We start from the raw sequence: 19,593 nt of genomic DNA on the forward strand, positions 1-19,593 counted from the left end.
CACGACAAGCGAGCAAATGCGAGGCTGTTGCACTGACAGCAGCTGGGGCTGCAAGCTGTCTGAAGCGTACATCCTCAGCTGCGCTGGGAACGCCGGTCGAGCGTCTCAGGAGGAGCAGCAGCAGAGCAGGACACGTGCGATCACGACATCTGCTGGCGCACTTTCACCGCCCCACCCCGCACCAGCGCCGCACGGACAGCGCCGTCGCTCTCCGGAGCCCTCGCCGGCGAGTCCGACGCACATCCCGGTCGGCGTGCAGGTCATGTGTCTGTGTCTCTGCTGCAAGGCGAGCGCTGTCCGGTCTCTGCAGGGTCCATGCAGATGCTTCTCCGCAGGCATGGCCGTTAGAAGGAGGTCGCTGTTGGTCTCGCCCACTCCCGAGTCCCGGCGGCGCGCGACACGACGAGGTCCAAGTCGCGCGCGTTGCGGCGCGCGCGGCTCTGGTCGGCTCCACTCGCTCCCTCCTCTCATCTTCCTCCACCTCTGCCGCAAGTCTTGCCTGCTCGGCGTCCTCGCTGCCTGTCGCGGCCTTCACCGCACTCGCTACTCTTGCTGTCAGGGCGGAGGCTGGGCCGGCGATGTCTGCGGACACGAGGCCGCCGCCGGGCGACGGCACAGACGCACACAGCGCTCCCGAGCACCCGGCGGCCGTCCCCGTCGCCTCGAGCGCGGCGCAGCTCGCAGCGGCGGCCGCTCTTGCCTCGGCAGAGACGTCGCAGGCGGCGCACCGCGCATATATCGCGCACGCCGCGCCACACCTGCTCGACGACTCGCCCGCGTCGCCGTCGCGCTCCCGCTCGCCGTCCATCTCGGGACGCGGCAGCCCAGCGAGCCCTGCCAGCGAGAGCGAGGGCGATGCCGCATTCGCCTCTGCTGCTGCTGGCAGCTCCGCGCATCCCATTGCCGCTGCCAGCCCGGCAGGCCGAGCCTCTGCTTTAGCCTCATCCTCGCGACACAAGCTGCCGCCCGGCTATCGCGGTCCGCCGCCGCGGCCCGGCGACGCCGAGGACATCGCACCACAGCCGCAGCTCGCGCCGACGCCCGGCTCGCAGCTCATGTTCCAGGCGCACAACACGCCCGTCAACCGCAACGGCTGGCGCTACTCGCCGTGCGGGCCGGCCAGCGAGTCGCTGCCGCAGACGGTGTACCGCTCGCTCGAGTGCGAGCCGCGCGGCGTCCACTGGTCCTGGACCGACCGCAGCGCCTTCACCAAGCTGAGCGCCGACGCTGCGACGCTGTGTACGGACAAGGGCTTTCGCGGCGCTCGCGCAAACATCCCAGTCCGCCACGGCGCCTGGTACGTCGAGGTGCACATCCTCGAACCCGAGCCTCTGGTGCCCGGCGTCGGCGCTCCAGGCCCGGTGCCGAGCCCGATGAGCGCTGGGCCGCACGTGCGGCTGGGCTGGGCGCGCCGCGAGGCGCCGCTGAATGCGCCGGCAGGCTTCGACGGCTACAGCTACGGCCTGCGTGGCGCGACGGGCGAGCGCGTGTGGTTGTCGCGCCCGTCAAAGTACGGACGTGCGTTCGGGCCGGGCGATGCGGTCGGCATGTACATCCGGCTGCCGCCTCCGGGCGATGAGGCGAGGCCTGGCGTGGAGACGGCGATCCGCCGCAAACGGCTGCCGATTCGCTACCGCGGCCAGCTCTACTTTGAGTCGCTCGAGTATGCGCCTACGAAGGAGATGGAAAGCCTCTGGGATCGGAGCAAGAAGGGCCTGTTCCGATGGCCAGCTTCTGCGCCCTCTAGCGACGACGTTCAAGCAGCTGGCCCGCTCAGCAGCGACGGGGCTGGACCTTCAGACAGCAGCGCCAAGCGCAAGAAGAAGGGCCCGGCAGCAGAAAAGGACGACGCGGCCGCAGAGGCGGACAAGGGGCGCCCGCTGCCGACGCTCGGTGCCGCTGCGCGCATCGGCTTCTGCATCAACGGCGAGCCGCAAGGCATGGCGTTTGACGACCTCTTCGACTTTCGCCCGCTCAAGAGACTCAGCTCCGCCGCGCCCAGCAAGGGCAAAAAGGCTGCCGCTGCGACCGCGGCGACGAGCCTCACGCTCGTCGACGAAGATGCCTCCATCATCACCAGCAACTCGAGCGTGGCCAGCATCATGAAGAGCCGCGAGAACCACGTCGACGACGGCGCGCTCGGCTACTTTCCCTTCGCCACGAGCTTCGGCGGTGCACGTGTACGCATCGTTGCTGACCCGGCCGAGTGGCGCTTCCCGCCGCCCGATGATCTCGAGGCGCAGCTGGAGGCCCGCATGCCGGCGCCGTCTGGAGAAGCACTGGCAGCGCAGGCTCCTCGCTGGCGCCCGTACTGTGAGCGCTACGACGAGTATCTCGCCGAGCAGTGGGAGCTGGATCTGGCGGACGAGGGCCGGGCGGCGCTCAAGGCCAGCACGATGAGCGAGGCGGCCAGCCGACTGCTGCGCGAGGAGATCGAAGAGGACCAGCGCGAGCGCGCCATGCGGAAGAAGGGGCACAACAAGCGCAAGGCGGGCGGCGGCTCGGCCACCGAGCGCATGCGCAAGCAGGCCGCCGGGCGGCGCGATGAGAGCACGCCGGACGACGGCCGCGACACGACGGGCTCGCCGGCGCCCTTTGCATCTCGCGCCGTGTCCAGCTCGCCGCCCGCACCGGGCGCCAGCCACGACACGTGCGACAGCGGGACCGCGACGCCAGCGCCGATGGACTGGGATGCGGACGCTGCCGCGCCCGGCGAGCCTGATGGTCATCGCATGGACGTGGATGCCTCGGGCTGAGGCATGCAGCGTGTCTTGCAGCAGTAATACCACACTTGCCGAAGCCTTGTTGGTGTGCTGAGCTTCGTCTGGGCTGACGTGTGCTCGCGCGCGTCAGCGCACTTGACCAGACTACCGCACACCTCAGGCTAGGGGGCCGCGTGTCAGTCCTCTGCACTCGCAGCGACACCTGGCGGATTACAGAGGTGAAAGCAGGTCCGGCTAGCGCCTCGAAGCCGTCGAAGCAGCGAGCCAGGGTGACGAGGCAGCTGCTCGGGCTGCCAGTCACGTGATGCCCGCCGCGCAGCCGGACCCTACCAACCTGTGGGCTGCTCGCTCTGCACCACTCGCACCGTCGCCATCTCACGCCCGCACACTGGAGTTCACATGACCTGTAGAATTACCGAAGCAGCCGTGTCGTCGAATGACATGAGGGTAGTGAAGAGAGAAAAGGGTGCAGGACGCGCGGCGGATGAGAGAATAAGGGGGCAGTCCAGGAGGCGCGTCTAGGCGTTGCTCGACATGGCGAGCTTGCCGCCGGCGGCACCGCCCGAGTTGGAGGAGCGGCGCGAGCCGGGCGCCGACGTGCCCGCCGGGCCGAGCTTGCCCATCTTGAGGCCCTCGTCGAGCGAGTTGAGCAGCGTCATGTCGTCCTCGTCGAGCACAAAGTCGAAGATCTCGGCGTTGGCCTCGATGCGGCTCTGCGTGAGCGACTTGGGCAGGATGATGTTGCCGATCTGCAGGCCCCAGCGGAGCAGCACCTGGGCCGACGACTTGCCGTGCTTGTCGGCGATGGCCTTGATCTCCTCGCGCTCGAGCGCGGCGCCCTGCGCCATGGGCGAGTAGGCCTGCACGTGGATGCCGCGGGCGATGGTGGCCTCGCGCAGCTCCTCGTGGGCGAAGAAGGGGTGCGACTCGATCTGGTTCACGGCCGGCTTGATGCGGCAGTTGGCGAGCAGGTGGTCGAGCTCCTCAACGTCGAACTGAGGATGAGAGAGGCATCAGCTGCGGCTCGCCGGCAGTCGCTGCACTCCGTGCCCGTGCGTGCGCGCGAAGATGCCACGCGCGCACGGGCCTGCCCTTCCTTCGCGCCGCCCGAGGCTCGACTCACGTTGGACACACCGATGCTCTTGATCTTGCCGGCGTCGACAGCGTCCTCAAGGTCCTTCCAGGCCTTCAGGCGCGCCTCCGGGCCGAGGTTGCCGGGCGAGTGGATGAGGTAGAGGTCGATGTACTCGAGCTGCAGCTTCTTCAGCGAGTCGTTGATGGCCTCGGCGGCCTTCTCGTGGTCGGCGTCCCAGAGCTTCGACGTGATGAAGAGCTCCTCGCGCGCAACACCGCCCTTCTGCACGAACTCCTGCACGGCGCGGCCGACGGCCTCCTCGTTCATGTAGCGGGCGGCTGGAGGCAGGCGATGTGTAAGCGACAGGCCGCGCGCGGCAGCAGCGCGCGCGATGCTCACCTGAGTCGACGTGGCGGTAGCCGGCCTCGAAGGCCCACTTGACGGCGTTCTCAGCTGCGGCGAGGGCGAGTGTGAGTATGCGTGCATGTGATGCGAGTGCCAGGGTTGCGAGGCTTCTGCGCGCGCGCATAGGGATGCGATGGGCCAGCAGCGCGCAAGCGCGCGCGCATACATGCACCCACCGCCGTCGAGCGCGCGCACTCCCTCGCATGCGCGCGCAGATGCTCCTGTCCCATCGACGCCGCGCAACACTCACTCGTGCCGTCGTTGGGCGCCTTGTAGACACCGAGGGCGACCTGAGGGATGTAGTGGCCCGAGTTGAGCTTGACCTTCTCCGTGGTGACGCTGGAGCGGCGGCGCTCCGACGTCGACTGGGCACCGGCGGCCTTGTTGGCAGCGGCGGCCTTCACTGCAAGAGGAGAGGGTGTCAGACAGGCAGCCCGGCGCGCAAGAAGGGCCACAGGCTACGCACTGTCAGCGACGGACAGCTCGCCCGAGTTGACGGCGGCGGCATCGAGGGCGTTGGCCTGTGCGTGGGCAGGGTGTGAGCTGGGGCTGGCGCGTGTGCAGCAGTCAGCGACAACGTACAGGCATGATGGAGAGAGGATGGGGTGAGGGTTGGGTTTGGTTGGGTGAAGGTGGTGGGAGGGAGAGGCGCGAGAGACCGGCTGCCGGCTCGAGGTCTTATAGGCCAGGCCAGGCAGGGTGCCAGCGCGCGGCAGGCGCAGCGCACCGGCCAGCAGCGACGTCGTCGGGGCGTGCTGTTCGGTGACGGCACCCTGCCGGCCTGCTGCATGCGCTGCGACGTCGAGGCACCGCACGCTGCGTGCGTTGCTCGGCCAGAAGCTTAGGACTCGCCGTGCATCTGCCGTCTTGCTGCCTGCCTGCCGGCGCTGCATCTTCCCGCTGCAGCTGCTGGCTGCTGCTGCGCTGAGCTGAGCCGGCGCCGAGCCGCAACCGCTCGGTCGCTGCACCGGGCGAGCTTCTACGCTGGCGGCGTGCCGCTCCACCCTGCTGAGCGCGAGATGGGTGCTGCTTGGCCGCCATGACGGCGGCGGCGCTGCACAGGAGCGGCGCCGCGCGCATGCACGCCGCTGCGGGCGTGCGCATCGGCGCTGGGCGTCACCGCACGCGCGCGTGCTGCCTGCGCGCCGCAAGCGCACCCGTCCACGCACCGGCGCCGGCACCGGCCCCTGCAGGAGCGCTGCCTTCGCGCTGCGACGTGGACTGTACGGCGGCCTTCCTTCGGAGCTCGCTGCGAGAGCGCTCTCGCTCATCGGGTGCCGCGTGAGTGCAGCACCGCCGGCATCGTGACGTTGCTGTCGAACCCTCGACGAGGGCGCACGCGCAAACGTCGGCCACGCCAGACGCCAGCTGCGCAGCGACAGCCAGCACGCTGGCCAAGCCTCAGCTCAGAGCAGAGCGAGTTGCAGCGCAGCGAGATTTGCAGGGTGCGTACGAGGCATCTCGCGTCGCTCGGCGAGATGGCCTGCTTCCACGCCCGGCTCCGGGCCCGCCGCCGCCGCGGTACGCCCAGCATCGCGACCACCGCCGCGCTTCTCCTTCCTCTGACGCTCGGCTGCTGGTGCCGTCGCAGCGATGCTATCTCTGCTCTCGCAACGCTCGAGCAACGTCCGAGAAGGGGTGCCAGCCGCCCAGAAGGGCCAAGAGGATGTCGGCGTCCGTGCCACGTCGGAGTCGGGCCGCACATTTTCCCAGCGCAAGCTGCTGCGATGCCGCCTGCAGGATGATGCGGTTTTGCAGCGAGCACGCCGCCGCGCACGGCGCATCTCGCGGCTCGCTGCTGCTTCGGCCGCGGCCGTGCCTGATCAGCACGGCGGTTCGTCCGCGCGCGTCCGCTTGCGTCGACTTGAGAAGAGGCAGCGGTGCCGACGGTGCCCGCCGAATTCTCGGCGCTGGCGACGCCGGGCTGCGGCTGATCGTCACACCCTGATGAATGTGCAACCCAGCGATGCAGACTCAAGATGCGCCTAGCGTCGAACTTGCCTGCCTGCGCTCAGGGCCCAAGCACCCCTTGTCTTGCCTCGCTTGGGGCTCGGCGTCGCCCCAAGATGCATCTCGAAGCCTGTGGACACCTTAGGCTCGTGTGCTCGGCACAGCACCTCGTCTTCGTGTGCTGCTGCTGCGCTGCTGAGCTGCGCAGCTGACGCTGGTTGGCAGAAAGAGTCTGCTCGTGTTGGCTCAAGACCTCAGGAGCAGGCCGGCAGCGAGCCGCCCCTCCCAGCAGGTCACTCCCAAGTACAGAACGGGCAGCCCGCAGGCGTCCGGGCGCAAACGCGAGCCAGCACACGGGACCGTTAGACGCCGAAATTGGCCAATGATGATGAGCTGTGTGGCAAAGGCCTCCTATTTGCATCTTCTCGCTGCCGGCCGGCGGTGCGGTCTCTCGCGAAGGAGGCGCAGGTGCCACGCGTCATGGGAGCGCGAGCCTCGCCCGCTCGCATGCTGTCAGGGGTCCTGTCGACCCCCGAACACCGAGGTCTGCTGTTCAGCCAGCGGCAGCCTTCACGCTCGCTGTCTGCTGACAGGATCGGAGTTCAGGCTCATTGCCGACTGCGTAGCCGTTGGACACGAGCGAAGATCTACTCGCCCAACGGCCGAGCGGCTGCCTTGCGCGCATCAGCAGCGTCTTGGCGCACGCAGCGCGACGACGACGAGGCGCCTGGATGGCCCACGGGCCTGCACGGTCCACCGTCCAACCATCGCCTCGCAGCAGGCCATCATGGAGACGGAGAGATATGCATTTGAGTCGCGTACAAGTACAGGGAGCGATGGCGCGCTTCACATCCAGGGGTGCCACGTCGGCTCCTGCAGCGCCAGCTTGCCGCTGTTGGTGGCGGAGTTGATGAGGTCGAGCACCGTCTGCGACACGGGCACGGTCGAGGGCTGCGGCTGCGGAAAAGGAAGCGTTAGCACACCTGCGCTGCCGACGGGGCTCCTTCTGCCGCTTCTCACCTTGCTCGCCTCGTGCTCGCACGACAGCAGCCGCGCGCGCTTGACCATCTCGAGGATGTTCGGGTAGATGATGTCGCGCGGCGCCTCGGGCACGACGCCCGGCGGGTGCCGCTGCGACGAGGCCAGCCAGAAGTTGAGCTCGTCGCGCACAAAGATCGACAGGTACTCCTCGAGGTCGCGCTCGGGCTCCGAGAGGCAGCGGCCGATGGCCATCAGCGACGCCGTCACGACGCCCTCGATGGCCGTGGGCCCGATAAAGTGCTGCAGGTTCGGCGTGAGGCGGAACGGCGTCGGGTCGTTGGACTTGAACTGCGGCTGCGTCGGCGAGAAGGTGGGCACGACGTCGGACATGGCCACGATGCCGCTCGAGCGGCTCATGTGGATGCGGCCCGGGCCGCGCGCCGAGATGAAGAAGGCGTACGTGAGGAACATCGTCGACGCCATCTGCAGCGTGAACTGCTTGCGCATCAGCCACAGGTCCGACGGCGAGTCCATGCTGCGCGTCATGTAGCGCGTGAGCACCGTGTCGGGCACCATCTTCGTCGAGATCTCGTCGAGCAGGTCCATGCGCAGGTTCGACAGGTTGACGAGGTCGCGGCTGGCGTCGGCAACGGAGCGCATCTTCTCGACCCACGCGATAATCGGGTCCTCCTTGCCAAAGCCGATGGCCTCGCAGTGCCGCTCGTACACGTCCTGCAGGCTGACGAAGCTCGCGTCGGACTCGACGAGGCGCAGCTGCGGCGAGAGCGGCACGGCGGCCGGCGTCGTAAAGACGAGGCCGCGCTTGCGCGTCTCCTTGCGCCGCTCCAGCACACGGTTGAGCAGGCGCAGCAGCTGGATGATGCGCTCCTCGCGGCGGCAGTAGCGCGCCGAGGGCAGCTGCACGGCGAAGCTGTGCACGCTGCCCTTGTTGCTGAGGATCGACAGGCGCCGCGTGCACATGCCGTTGGAGCGCGTGAGCTCGAACGTCGGCGAGAAGCGCGCAATCTTGACAAAGTCCGAGTTGTTGTCCTCCAGGCGCAGGTACTGGCCGGGCAGCTCGACGTCGTCGAAGCGCTGATGCTGGAACTCGACAAGGTAGTGCGAGCAGTGCTCGAGGTGCTGCAGCGTCGGGCGCACGTCGAGGCGCACCTCGTAGTTGTCGCGCCAGCGCTGCAGGCGGTGCACGTACTCGCGCAGGCTCGGCTTCGACTTGACAAAGTCCTCCTCAAAGTCGTTCTTCAGCGGTCCAATGGGAAGACTCTCGGCAAAGCGCATGACGTTAGCCATCGACATCTGCGGCAGCTGGCCCGGGTCGTTGGGAATGCTGGCGCGGGCGACGTACTGCTGCAGCGCGTCGTTGAGCAGCGCGCCGATGAGGCGGTACATGTCTTCGTCGGTGCCCGGCTTGAAGCGCTGCCCGATCTGCTCGGCCGTATTCTCCATCGTGAGCGCGAGCAGCGGGAAGGCCGTCTTGAGGATGTTGAGGATCTCGTCGACGTACTCCCACGGCTGCCGCACGTTCGGCGGTCCGCCGGGCTGGCCAGGCTGACCAGGCACGCCCGGCTGCTGGCCTGGCATGGCGCCAGGTGGCATGCCGGGCTGTGAGCCTTGGCTGGACAGTCCGTTGCCCGGCTGTGCGCCCGGCTGTGCGCTCGAGGCGGAGGGCGCAGGCTGAGACGCCGGCGTGCCGCTCTGGGCGGGCGAGGGCGCTGCAGTCGTGCGTGCGTCGGACGGAGTTGGCGCAGCTGCGGGCGTGGCCGAGGCCGCTGTGGATGCGGCTGTGCCATTCGTCGAGGGCGCTCCGGCCTTGCTTGGCGTCGCAGAAGCTCCAGGAGCATCCGACGGCCGCGCTGCAGAGCCATTGCCAGCCGCCGGACTCGCGCCGGCAGCTGAAGCAGACGGCGTCGAGGTGCTGGCAGGCGCCTGGCTGCCGTTCGCCTCGGACGCCGCCTGATCGCCAGCGCTTGCAGTGCCGGCTTTGTCGCCTGCAGGAGCCTCTGCGGTGGCCGTGGCGTTTGCGTCCTTCGTGCTCGCTTCGCCGGCGGCGGCAGCGGCTCCGGACGCTTGCTGCTGGGCCTGCTGCTGAGCCTGCTGTTGAGCCTGCTGCTGCTGTTGCAGCAATTGTTGTTGCTGCTGCTGACGCGCCTGCATCTGTGCGGCCCGCTGTGCAGCCATCGCCGACTGTCGCTTGATGGCCAGATAGTCCTCGCGCGTCGTGCGCAGGAAGAAGTACAGCGACTGCAGGGCGAACGTGGTCAGCAACGGTACGGGCGTGACGGACGACGCAACGCACCTGAGGGAATGTCTTGGCAATCTGCATGAGCAGGCGGCGTGCGTACTTTGCCTCGCGGTGCTGGAGCGCCTGCAGCAGCTGCGGAATGAACGTGATCCAGTACCAGATCGGCGCCTCGCCGCGGAAGCCCTCGAACGCCATGGCCACGCTGCCGGCGGCGTCGTCGCAGCTGAGCAGCCAGAGCACGCGGATAAGCACCTTGCGGACCTTGGAGCTCTTGTACAGCCCCGCGGCCTGCAGGTAGCAGCTGACGGCACTGCTCGCTGCGATCATCTGCAGCGGCTGGTCGCGGAAGAGGCGGTCGTTGTAGCGGCCCCACTCCGTCCACGCCTTGGCGAGATTGAGGTCCATCTGGATGGCCGTGGCGAAGGCATGGTTCGCCTCGTCGAGCAGCGACAGCTTGGCCATGAACATGCCCTTGAGCGTGAAGAACTCGGCCTTCTGCGGCGCAGCGAAGAACATGAGGTTCGTGTTGTTGATCACCTCCAGGCCCTGGTTCAGCTCGGCCGGGTTGCGGTAGTGGCACTTCGCCTGCTCGCGCAGCTTGAGGAAGGCCTCCTGGATCTCGATGTTCGGCAGCGTGTAGATCTTCGTCAGCGACGAGATGCAGACGTCGTTGAGGTAGTGCTTGCGCGCCACGTGGGCGAAGCGGTTCACGATCCACGCCGTCTCGTGGTAGCCGCGGTAGGCGTACGAGTTGGTGCTCGAGCTTGTCGCGCCGTTCTGCTGGATCTGCGGCACGAGCGGCAGGTAGGCCTTGTTCACCGCGCTGAACACATGCTGCCGCCAGGCGACGAGGTCGCTCCACGCGTTGATGTCGTCCCAGCGGTTCGGCAGCCGCTCGCGCCAGGTCTGCATCAGCTGCTTCAACTCCGTCGAGCGCGGGTCGAGGTTCGTGGCGTTCGTCACGGCCAGGCTGGCAAAGATGGTGCTGGCCTCCTGCAGCTCCACGAGCTGCTGGAAGATCTGCAGGAGCGGCACGTGGGCCTGCGTCACGGCCGTCGGCAGCGAGTGCCACTTGCGCAGCGCAAGCTGGATCGCCTCGTCGCAGATGCGTCCGAACTCTGCCGGCTTGTCCATGCCGCCCTGCGACTTGAGCAGAGCCATGTAAGCGGCAAAGACGCGTCGCCGCGGCGTTGCGGTGGTCGAGAGACTCTCTAGCGCCTGCTCGAGGATGTCGCGCTCGTTGACCCAGTCCGAGAGGCGCCACGCGCACTCGAGCAGCAGGTCGTTGTTGCCTTCGAGCTTGGCGAGGTCCGTGAGGATGTCCCACTGCTGCAGCTTCTGCGCGCAGATGACCCAGTGGTCCTCCCACAGGCTGTACTCGGCCTCGGTGAACGTCAACACGCCCGTGCGCGCCTTGACCTGCGCGCTCTCGTACATGATCTGCGCCTGCGCCCACATGCCGCACTGCTCGTACGAGATCGCTGCGTTCGTCTCGGCGTAGACGCAGCGGCGGCGCCACAGGCCGTAGAACATGTCGTCCTCGCTGAGCTCGGCATATAGCTCAGCCAGCGCGTCTTGGCACGCTTCGCGGATCGAGTCGTCCTCGCGCGGCAGCCACGCCAGCAGGTCCTGCAGCAGCTCGATCGAGGTGTGCCAGGCGTTGAACGTCTTGCCCAGGTACTTGACCACCTGCGGCGGCAGCTCGACGCGCGGAGTGCATGCCAGCGCTCCTTCGAGCAGAGTCTGCACGACGTTCGGGCGGCGTGAGACTTGCCGCAGATTGTGCTCACGCGTGAGGGTGCCGATGAGAGAGCGTGTGACGTCCTCCTGCGACTTGCGCGGCATGGCACGCCACGCCGCGCGGAAGAAGCTCACCCACATGCGGTGCGTGCATGTTGCGTCGGTGTAGAGGAGCGCACGGAGCGGCGTGATGACGCCGCCCGCAGTGAGGCCGCGCAGCGTGTTGACGAACTCCGGCGAGCCGGCTTGCGGGCGCACCACGAGCAGCGGACGCTCGCCCTCGACGGAGCCGAGGCACAGGTCGAGCGCCTGGTGGATCCAGTAGGTGTCGGCAAGGTACTCCCAGCTCTGGTTGCCGAGGAGGTAGTTGAGGCGCGCCGGCAGCGAGCGCACGAGCGTGCGGTCGAAGATGTCGATGAAGCGCTGGCGCAGCAGCGGGTCGCGCTGCCGGCAGCCGAGCAGGAACGCATTCTCGAGCCGCACGGTCAGCTCGGTGCGCGAGAACGTCGGGCTGGCGTAGATCGCGTGGATCAGGTCGAGATAGTCGCGCAGCAGCATCTCGTCGCGCGTCTCGAACGACATCATCTTGATCAGGATGCCGGCCTTCTCCTTGACGGTTGGGAAAGCCTCGGCCTGGTCGAGGATCCAGCGACGCATCATCGACAGCAGGAAGCGGCAGAGGTCCAGGCTCGAGGACTTCTCGATCAGCTGCACCACAGCGGAGAGGAACCAGCGCCGCTGCTCGCCCAAGTTGGAGATGCGCGTCTTGAGCAGATCGAGCACCATCATGAGCAGCTTGAGCCCGTTGTCCGACGAGGGCGGTGGCGGCGCCGGCTGGACGCCCGCAGCTGCGCTCTGCTGCGCCGGCATGCCAAGGTGGTCCTTCGTCAGCTTCGTCAGCGCCTTGGTCAGCGCGCCGAGATGCGTGTCGATCTACAGACATCGTCAGCTAAGGCCGGACATCAGCGACGCGTGCGTCCAACGCACCTTCTCGGGTCGTGCCTTCGCCCAGGAGGCCAGCATGACGAACGCGCCGTAGAGGCCCGCGCCGTTGCTGCGCAGTCCCTCGGTGATGATGCGGTCGGCGAACGTGCGGAACGCAGCTGCCGACTCTTCCGGCTGCTGCGGCTCGGCCTCCTGCTTGGGAGCAGCGGGCGCAGGCGCGGCATCCGCCATGGCATCGTCCTCATCGTCGCCTTCGGCGTCCTCCTCTCCCGGCGCGGGCTCAGGAAGCACAGCGAAGATGCGCTCGAGCGTGTCGCGGCAGTTCTCCAGGATGACTGGCTGCTCAGCAGAGGCACATCTCTCGAGGAGGCGATGGAGCTGAGCCACGTGCAGCAGCAGCCATGCCTCGGACTTATCCTTGATCACGGCCCGCAGAGCCTGCAGAGAGTTGGTGAGCACGACAAGCGTGCTGTCCTGCACTTCCAACGAGGTGAGAGGCTTCTGGAAGACCGCGAGGCGGATGGGCACGTTCGACCAGCCGGGCGCTGCGAGAAGATCGCGCAGCGTGTTGAAGGCCTTCGCCGTGGTGCCGCGCAGCGAGATCGGCTCCGCAGAGAGGCTGACGAAGCGGAGCAGAAAGCCGAGCAACGCATCGCGCACCGGCGGAGGCGGCGTGTACTGATGCTCGGCTGCATCGCTGCGAGACGGCAGAGCGCTGACCGGCGATGTCGAGCGCACGACAGCCGAGCCTGCATCGTCGATGCGCGCACGCTTCTGCGGCTCCGCTGCCTCGGCCAGCGAGCCTGAGGCAGTGCCGCTGCGCTTGCGCGTTGTGGTCGCTGCAGCGTCGCCTGCAGTGTCTGCGCCTTCCGTCTTGCTCTCCGTCTGCGCAACGGCTTCGGCACGGCGACGCTCCCATCGCGCAACGACGTCCACGAGCTCGACGCAGAGGCTGCGCGACTCGACGCTCGATGAGCTCGACAGGCCGAGCTTGCTAAGGTTGCTCGCGATGTGGCCCATGAACAGCTCGCGGTCGGCGTAGAACAGATCGGCGTGGCGGACAAGCAGGCCGAAGATCAGACCAATCTGCGCGACGTTCTGGCCCTCCTCGGTGAGCTGCCGCTTCGTCCATTTCGCCCACTGCGAAGGCTGTCCAGGCTCGGCGGCCGGGACGCGCTTTGGCAGCGCAGGAACGAGAATGTCCAGAGCCTTGCGGACAAGGCCGCGACTCTCCGACTGGTGCAGGCGGAGCAGGCCCATGAAGACCTTGGCGACGATCTTGAAGGGCGCGTCGAACGAGGCGAGGAAGCGCGCAATGAAGATGTACGACGTCGTCTTGACGGTGATGTCTTCGGTCGCGAGGTTCGCCCAGCCGAACTTGATCGCGTCCTTGCGGGCTGCGCCTTGCACCGACGACATGAGCTGCTCGCAGTGCTCCAGCACCATGGTGGAGAACTGGATGACCTCGAGGCGAAGCACGTCCTCGGAGCAGACCTGTGCGCCGACTTTCGTCTGGAACACACGCCAGACGCGCTGCACCACGGTGTTGAGCAGGTCGACGTGGAAGAGCGGCTCGGCAGGTGTGGCAGCGGCGGCCTCGCCGTCCTTTGCCTGTGCTGGCTCGTCGGCCTTGGCGGCCGCGCCTTTCGCGTCGCTGGCGCTGGCGCTGGCACTGGCCTTGCTTTCTGCCTCCGCGGGAGCGACAGGCCGGGGAGCGGCGATCAGGATCGGGTTGGCCAGCAGGCGGAAGCACTCGGCCTTGTAGGCTTGCGTCACGTCTTTGCGCTCGAAGACGTCGATGCAGCGCATCAGCACTGCACGGCGATCGGCGAGTGCGCCGTCGATGGCGAGGCGCTGGTAGACGAAGCGCACCGTGCCTGTCAGGTCCAGCGGACCGGGGAACGAGGCCAGGTCCGCGAAGGCAAAGTAGATGTCCGTGTGGTGCCGGCGCGACAGGTACGCGGTGAAGACCTCAACGATCTGCACGGAGACACGCTGCTCTCGCGTGCCCTTCTCGCTCGCCCTTCGCTGCACGAAGCCAGGCGACCGCCAGTAGACCAGAAGCGCGTCGATGATGTCGACGTTGTCCACGATCCAGCCGGGCTGCCGAGCCTCCAGCTCGCGGACGACCTGCAGCGCTGCGAGCGTCTTGCGAGGGTCCACGTCACCCGTCAGCAAGGGCAGCAGGCGCGTGCTCTTGTCCTCCTCGACCTGCTTGCGCAGGCGCGGCGCGTCGTCGCAGGCCAGCGTCAGCTTGAAGCAGCGCACGTAGCGCGCGTCCTCGAGACGGCCGAAGAAGAGCTCGACCGCCTCGCGCGGGTACTTGTCAAAGTACTGCGCGAGCGGCTTGGTGAACGGCGTCGGGCCGGAGCGGCGCAGGACCGTCTCGATGTCGCACACCTGCTTGACGAGCTGCGGCATGAACATGCTCGCCGTCGGCGGCAGCAGGTGGAACACGCGCACAACGGCCGCCAGGGTCTCGATGGCATCGCTGCTGCGCGCCGGCCGTGGCTGCAGCAGGTGGTGCGCGTCCGCGTACGACGGTCCCTGCAGGGCTCCCTCGCCGGCGCGTTCGAGCACTTCGCGGTCCGCAATCGCCTCCATGTGGGACAGGAGCTTGCTACCGATCTCGACCTTGAAGTATGATGTGAGGAGCTCGAGCAGGCGGGCCAGCCCGTCCAGGCCCGCCACGGTCAACCGCCCGGCATCCGCCAGCGTCATGAGGATCGGCCGCAGACCGCTCTGCAGCACGTCCTTTGGCAGCTTCGGCTGCGATGCAAGCGTCTCCTTGAGACTCTTGTACGCCTCGTCCACAACCTCCTGCGAGCGCGAGTAGAGGCTCTTGAAGTAGACTGCGATGATGCGGATGCGCAGCTGTGCGTGCTTGGCGCCGAGGAAGTCCTGGCACGCCATCGCCGAGGCCAGCAGGCGCAGGGCAACGACGCGCAGGTTGGTGACGGCCAGCATGTTCTTGTACTGCGACGTGCGGCCAATGAGAGCCAGGTCGTCGGCATCAGCGAGTGCCAGCGCCTCGGTCAGCACACGGAAGAGCTCTTCGTTTGGCTCCGGCAGCGGCGGCGTGAGCTGCAGGCAGAACGTCACAGCGTCGATGTGGCCGATCTGCATGCCAAACGGCAGTGCGCGCAGCGGCTTGCTGAAGATCGGCTGCAGCAGACGATCCTTGATCGGCGTGAGGATCGTCGTGACGCTCGTGCCACGCAGCTCGGCGAGCAGCTCGAAGGAGGCGCGCGCCACGGAGCGCACCTTGGCGTTGGAGCTGGAGAGCTCCAGCACCAGCACGCCGACGAGGTAGTTGAACTGGCGCTCCTGCATCTGCTCCTCGTCCGTCTTTCCATCAGGCCGCCCAGGCGCCGGCGTCGCGGCTGAGCTCGGTGGCTCGCTCGGCTTCGGCACAGCTGCCGGCGCAGACGCAGAGGAATCGGCCTTGTTCTCTGTCTCGCTCGGCTTTGCAGCTGCCTCAGACGCGGCGCCGTTTGCAGAGGGCGTGCTCTCGGCCGCGGGCGCTGGCGTCGCGGTGTGCACGGTGCGCAGCACGAAGAGGATCGTGTCGCTGACGGCCTCGACGTTGCCCGGCGGGTCGGTGGGCATGTCCTTGAGCATGTACAGCAGCGCACGCATGATCTCGAGCTGGTGCTCGCGCAGCCACGGCACGCCGAGGTTGGCGCGCCGGACCATCATGTCGATGGCCAGCCAGCCGCCAGTTTTGCGCTGCCACAGCTGGTCGTAGCACAGCGTGCAGTGCTTCGACGCCAGGCTGTGCATGAGCGTGATCCACTGCTCGGGCCGCGACGCCTCGACGCAGACCTCGCGAGCCTCGCCGATAATGCGCAGCTCGAGCTCGACGATGGCTGCCGCGTCCGCTGCTTCGTTGTCGTTGGCCGCAAGGGCGTAGGCAATGCCCTGCATGAAGTACGTCATCAGCGGACCCGGCTGCCGCGTGGTGCCGACTTCGCGCCGCGTCTCCAGGGTGAAGATGTGGCGTGACAGGCCAAGGAGGTACGCCGTGGCGCCTTCGAGGCCAGCGCCGCCTTCCTCCGAGTGCGTGGCGTCGAAGAGGCCCTTAACAACTCGCTCGAACGCCTGCTCACGCTCGCCACCGGCATTGCCGAGCGTGCCGTCGAGGAACAGCGCGGCCGCATGTCGCAGCAGCTCGAACGAGTGCTTGCGGCGGAACAGATCGCCTCGCCGGATGCCAGACAGGGCAAGGTCGATGACCGGCGCGAGGACGAGGCTCTGCGCCTTGCCCTCGAAGTGCACGGTGAACGTCGCCTGCGGGTGGTCGTGGTACGTGAGCTTGGGCGGCTGCTGGAGCAGGCGCCGGTTCCGGCCGCCCATCTTGCCGAGGATGCGCATCGTCGTGTGCGAGTGCTGGTGGTTGTGCGGCAGCGGCTGCAGGTGCTTCAGCAGCGCCGTCATGATGTCGGTCGCGTACGGCGCCATGATCGGGTCGAGGAACTCCTGCGTGAGATTGTCGATGCACAGCTCGAGCGTGCGCAGGCCCTGGCTGACGAGCTCGGTCGACGACTGCAGCGCAAGAACCAGCGGCCGCATGAGGTAGCCCAGATACGGCAGCAGCACGCTTAGCCGCACGGGCACTGTGAGGCAGAGGTCGACGAAAAGCTCGCGACGTGACGGCTCGGCAGCGTTGAGCAGGTTGTTGAGGTTTTCGAGCAGCACGGGCAGCAGCGGCAGCACATCCTTGTACAGCAGCTCGAAGCGGCCGCCGCCAATGCTGCGGAAGAGCGCGCGCAGCAGCAGGAAGTAGTTGGCCGGCTCGCTGGCCTTGCTGGCCAGCTTCATCGACTGCATGATGAGGTGGCTGAGATGCGGCTGCAGCACCGCCTCGTTCTCCTCGGGGAAGATGGTGACCGCCATGAAGCTCATCTTGAACAGCCGCAGCGTGACGGACGCATGCTTCTTGTCGGCATCGCCGAGCTCGTCGAGCCGGTCGACAAGGAAGCGCAGCATGATGCCGACGTAGCGTCGCGACACGCCTTCGTTGGAGAGCAGCGTCTGCGGAATGCCGAGCAGCACCGGGTTCGTGAGCATCAGGTCGAAGAGGAAGGGCATATGCGTCGTGAAAACCTCGTGGAACGTCTGCGGCTCGAGCTCGATGAACATGCTCGCAAAGTTCTCCATCAGGTCCTTGTCTGGCGGGCCCTCGGCCTGCTCGTAGCAGGTCCAGCAGCGCATGCCGTCGACGAACACGCGGCCCATGATCTCGCCGCTCGGCTCGGGCACTTTGCGGCGGCGCAGCATCGTGAGCAGCGCCTTGAGGCCGTTCAGGATGTTGCGCAGCAGATACCGCACGTCTGGCGCCATGACTGTCGTCAGCAGCGCTCGCCGCTCGAACAACACACCTGCCACTCACCCTTGAACGACTCGTGCACAGCGAGGTCCGGCAGCATGGCGCTGGCAGGCACCGTTCTCGCCCGCTCGATGGCGAGAGGCGTCAGCACGGCGTCAGCGCCGCCGGGCGTGCCCGCCTCTGTGGCCTCGGCCTTGGCCTTGCGCACAGCCTCGATGCCCTCCTTGAGCTGTGGCAGTGCCCCCAGCTTCTCCACGAGCGCATCGATGACAGACTGCAGCACCGGCCCCGGATCCTCGGGCCCGCGCATGACGCTCTGGTCGGTGATGTTGAGCAGCAGCTTGATGCACATCGTCTGGATGCTCGGTGCCAGCGTCGGGTGGTGCAGGATCTGCACGTGCAGCTGCACGACACGGCAGATCTGCGCAAACGAGAGCTGCGGCCGGATGTGGTGCAGCAGGTCTGCCAGCATGCTGACGGCCAGTGGCCGCAGGCTCTCGCGCGACGTGACGCCCGTGCCCGTCATGACGCGGTCGTCGAGGAGCGTGTCGACCTGCGAGATGAAGAAGCTGCGCATCTCGGTCGACAGCAGATGCCGGATGGCCACCAGCAGCTCCTTGCGCGTGGCGCTCGCGTCCGGCGGGCAGTCCTGCAGCAGGCGCACCGAGATGCCGGGCAGCTCCTCGTAGTATGGACGCGTGAGGTCGGCGTACGGCTTGATGACGTACGCGAGGAAGCTCATCATCTTGACCTGCGTGCCGATGAGGTCGCCGTAGAGCGCGTGGTTCTTGATGCCCGGCGCGACGCCGATGAACAGCGAGCCCTTCGCCACGGCTGCCGTGCGTGCATCCCGCTGCGGCGCGGCCTGTAGCCGCAGGCAGCCTTCGATCATCAGCGGCACTAGCACGCGGACAGACGCCTGCACCGTCGAGCGGAAGGTCTGCACGACGAGCACAATGGCGATCGGGCACTCCTGCAGCAGCTTGAAGCTCGACGTGCCCTTCACGAGGACCTTCGGCGCGGGCTGGGCGCCCGTCGTGAGGCCCAGGTCGCTGCCGGTCATGCTGGCAGCTTGTGACTCGGCGGCAGGCGACGGCGCGCCGGCTGGTGAGTCGGCAGACTGTACAGATGGCGTGAGCTCGAATGGGCGAAGCCTGGGCCAGAGGTACGCACGGCATCGGCCTTCGCCGCTCCACTCGCAGCGCCCATGGCGTTGAGCTGCGCCGCCTCGCTCTCGAAGCTGCGCTGCACCGTCGCCTCCATGCCCTTGTACAAGTCGCCCATCAGAGACAGGAAGCCGCCGACCTCGCTCTCGAGCTCGCCCTTGAAGGCGCGGACGAGGTCGATGATGACCTTGAGCGCGATGATCGCGTTCTCCTCGTTGTCCTCGCGGATGAGGGCGATCATGGCACGCTGCAGCTCCTTGGCATGCTGCCGCGCCACTTCGAGCGGCTGTAGCCGATGCAGCGTGCTCAACAGGCAGTTGCGTATCCGCTGCAGAGGGCGAGATGAGCAAGGCGCCGGCTGGCAGCAGCGAGGGGGCGCACCTGCTCTGGTGCCTCTGTGTGCAGCGAGCACGGCATCTTGCCGAGCACGGCGAGAGCCACGGGCACGAAGACATTGATGAATGCCGCCAGATCCTGTCCCTGGTACGCCTCGGACATGTCCTTGATCTCGCCGGCAACGACGAGCTTCGCCCGCAAGTCTGAGGCGCTGAGGTCAGCCCGGCCCGGCCGCACGACGAGCAAGCAGGCTGTCACCCGTCGTCAGACCTGCAGATGGCACTCACCCAGCTTGTCATCGAGCAAACGTGTCACAAGCTGCTTCGGCTCGGGCGCCTGTGCCCTCCCGGCGCCTGCTGCCCCGGATGCAGCATTGGATGGCCCGGCCGAGGCCGACGGCGCCGCCTCAGACGAAGACATGGCGGTGCCCTCGCGACGGCCTCAGAACGCGAGCTTCCGCAGGAATCAGGCTCGCAGCACGACCAGCGAGATTTGAATGCCGCCAAGGTCGAGAGAGCTGCAGATGGCGCGGCCCTTGGTGCGATGGCGGGCGTCGAGAGAAGGAGTAGGGGAGGATGGTTGTCTCCGGTGCGGCACGTGACACCAGCGAACGAAAGAGGCCGCTCGGCAAATGGGGTATGGACAGATACGCAGCGGACCAGAGAAGCGCCAAGTGGGCCGTG

The 19,593-nt window shown here is 67.4% G+C and overlaps 3 protein-coding genes across 3 annotated transcripts; 1 reads left to right on the plus strand and 2 right to left on the minus strand.

Annotated features, from left to right (window-relative positions):
- Window positions 1–911: 911 nt before the first annotated feature.
- Window positions 912–2,381, plus strand: FA09DRAFT_286991 (hypothetical protein; the record flags this gene model as incomplete). Its single annotated transcript, XM_025739914.1, has 1 exon — window positions 912–2,381. A coding segment is annotated over one exon (1,470 nt), but the record flags the coding sequence as incomplete, so codon positions are not given.
- A 762-nt stretch (window positions 2,382–3,143) lies between these two features.
- Window positions 3,144–5,207, minus strand: FA09DRAFT_328679 (hypothetical protein). Its single transcript, XM_025741872.1, has 6 exons — window positions 4,786–5,207; window positions 4,670–4,724; window positions 4,454–4,606; window positions 4,198–4,251; window positions 3,847–4,136; window positions 3,144–3,718 (listed from the first exon to the last, which is right to left on the minus strand). The coding sequence occupies exons 1-6, from the start codon at window positions 4,789–4,791 to the stop codon at window positions 3,242–3,244; spliced, it is 1,035 nt and encodes a 344-aa protein (XP_025599530.1). The 5' UTR covers window positions 4,792–5,207; the 3' UTR covers window positions 3,144–3,241.
- Window positions 5,208–6,786: 1,579 nt separating this feature from the next.
- On the minus strand, window positions 6,787–19,435 carry FA09DRAFT_223825 (hypothetical protein). Its single transcript, XM_025739563.1, has 8 exons — window positions 19,198–19,435; window positions 18,956–19,113; window positions 18,582–18,902; window positions 17,472–18,528; window positions 12,122–17,412; window positions 9,449–12,067; window positions 7,174–9,393; window positions 6,787–7,110 (listed from the first exon to the last, which is right to left on the minus strand). Exons 1-8 carry the CDS (start codon window positions 19,328–19,330, stop codon window positions 7,000–7,002), a joined length of 11,910 nt encoding a protein of 3,969 aa, XP_025599531.1. The 5' UTR covers window positions 19,331–19,435; the 3' UTR covers window positions 6,787–6,999.
- Window positions 19,436–19,593: the final 158 nt, after the last annotated feature.

The sequence above is a fragment of the Tilletiopsis washingtonensis genome, assembly GCF_003144115.1.
Source record: "Tilletiopsis washingtonensis strain MCA 4186 unplaced genomic scaffold FA09scaffold_6, whole genome shotgun sequence".
NCBI lineage: Eukaryota > Fungi > Basidiomycota > Exobasidiomycetes > Entylomatales > Tilletiopsis > Tilletiopsis washingtonensis.

Coding starts and splice junctions, on each gene's coding strand:
- FA09DRAFT_328679 (XM_025741872.1), bottom strand. Junction 4,607..4,669: donor CGAGCTGTCCGTCGCTGACA/GTGCGTAGCCTG, acceptor CTCCTCTTGCAG/TGAAGGCCGCCGCTGCCAAC. Junction 4,137..4,197: donor CTACCGCCACGTCGACTCAG/GTGAGCATCGCG, acceptor GCCTGCCTCCAG/CCGCCCGCTACATGAACGAG.
- FA09DRAFT_223825 (XM_025739563.1), bottom strand. CDS start 19,330: ATGTCTTCGTCTGAGGCGGCGCCGTCGGCCTCGGCCGGGCCATCCAAT. Junction 17,413..17,471: donor TGTGCACGAGTCGTTCAAGG/GTGAGTGGCAGG, acceptor TCATGGCGCCAG/ACGTGCGGTATCTGCTGCGC. Junction 12,068..12,121: donor CGAAGGCACGACCCGAGAAG/GTGCGTTGGACG, acceptor CGATGTCTGTAG/ATCGACACGCATCTCGGCGC.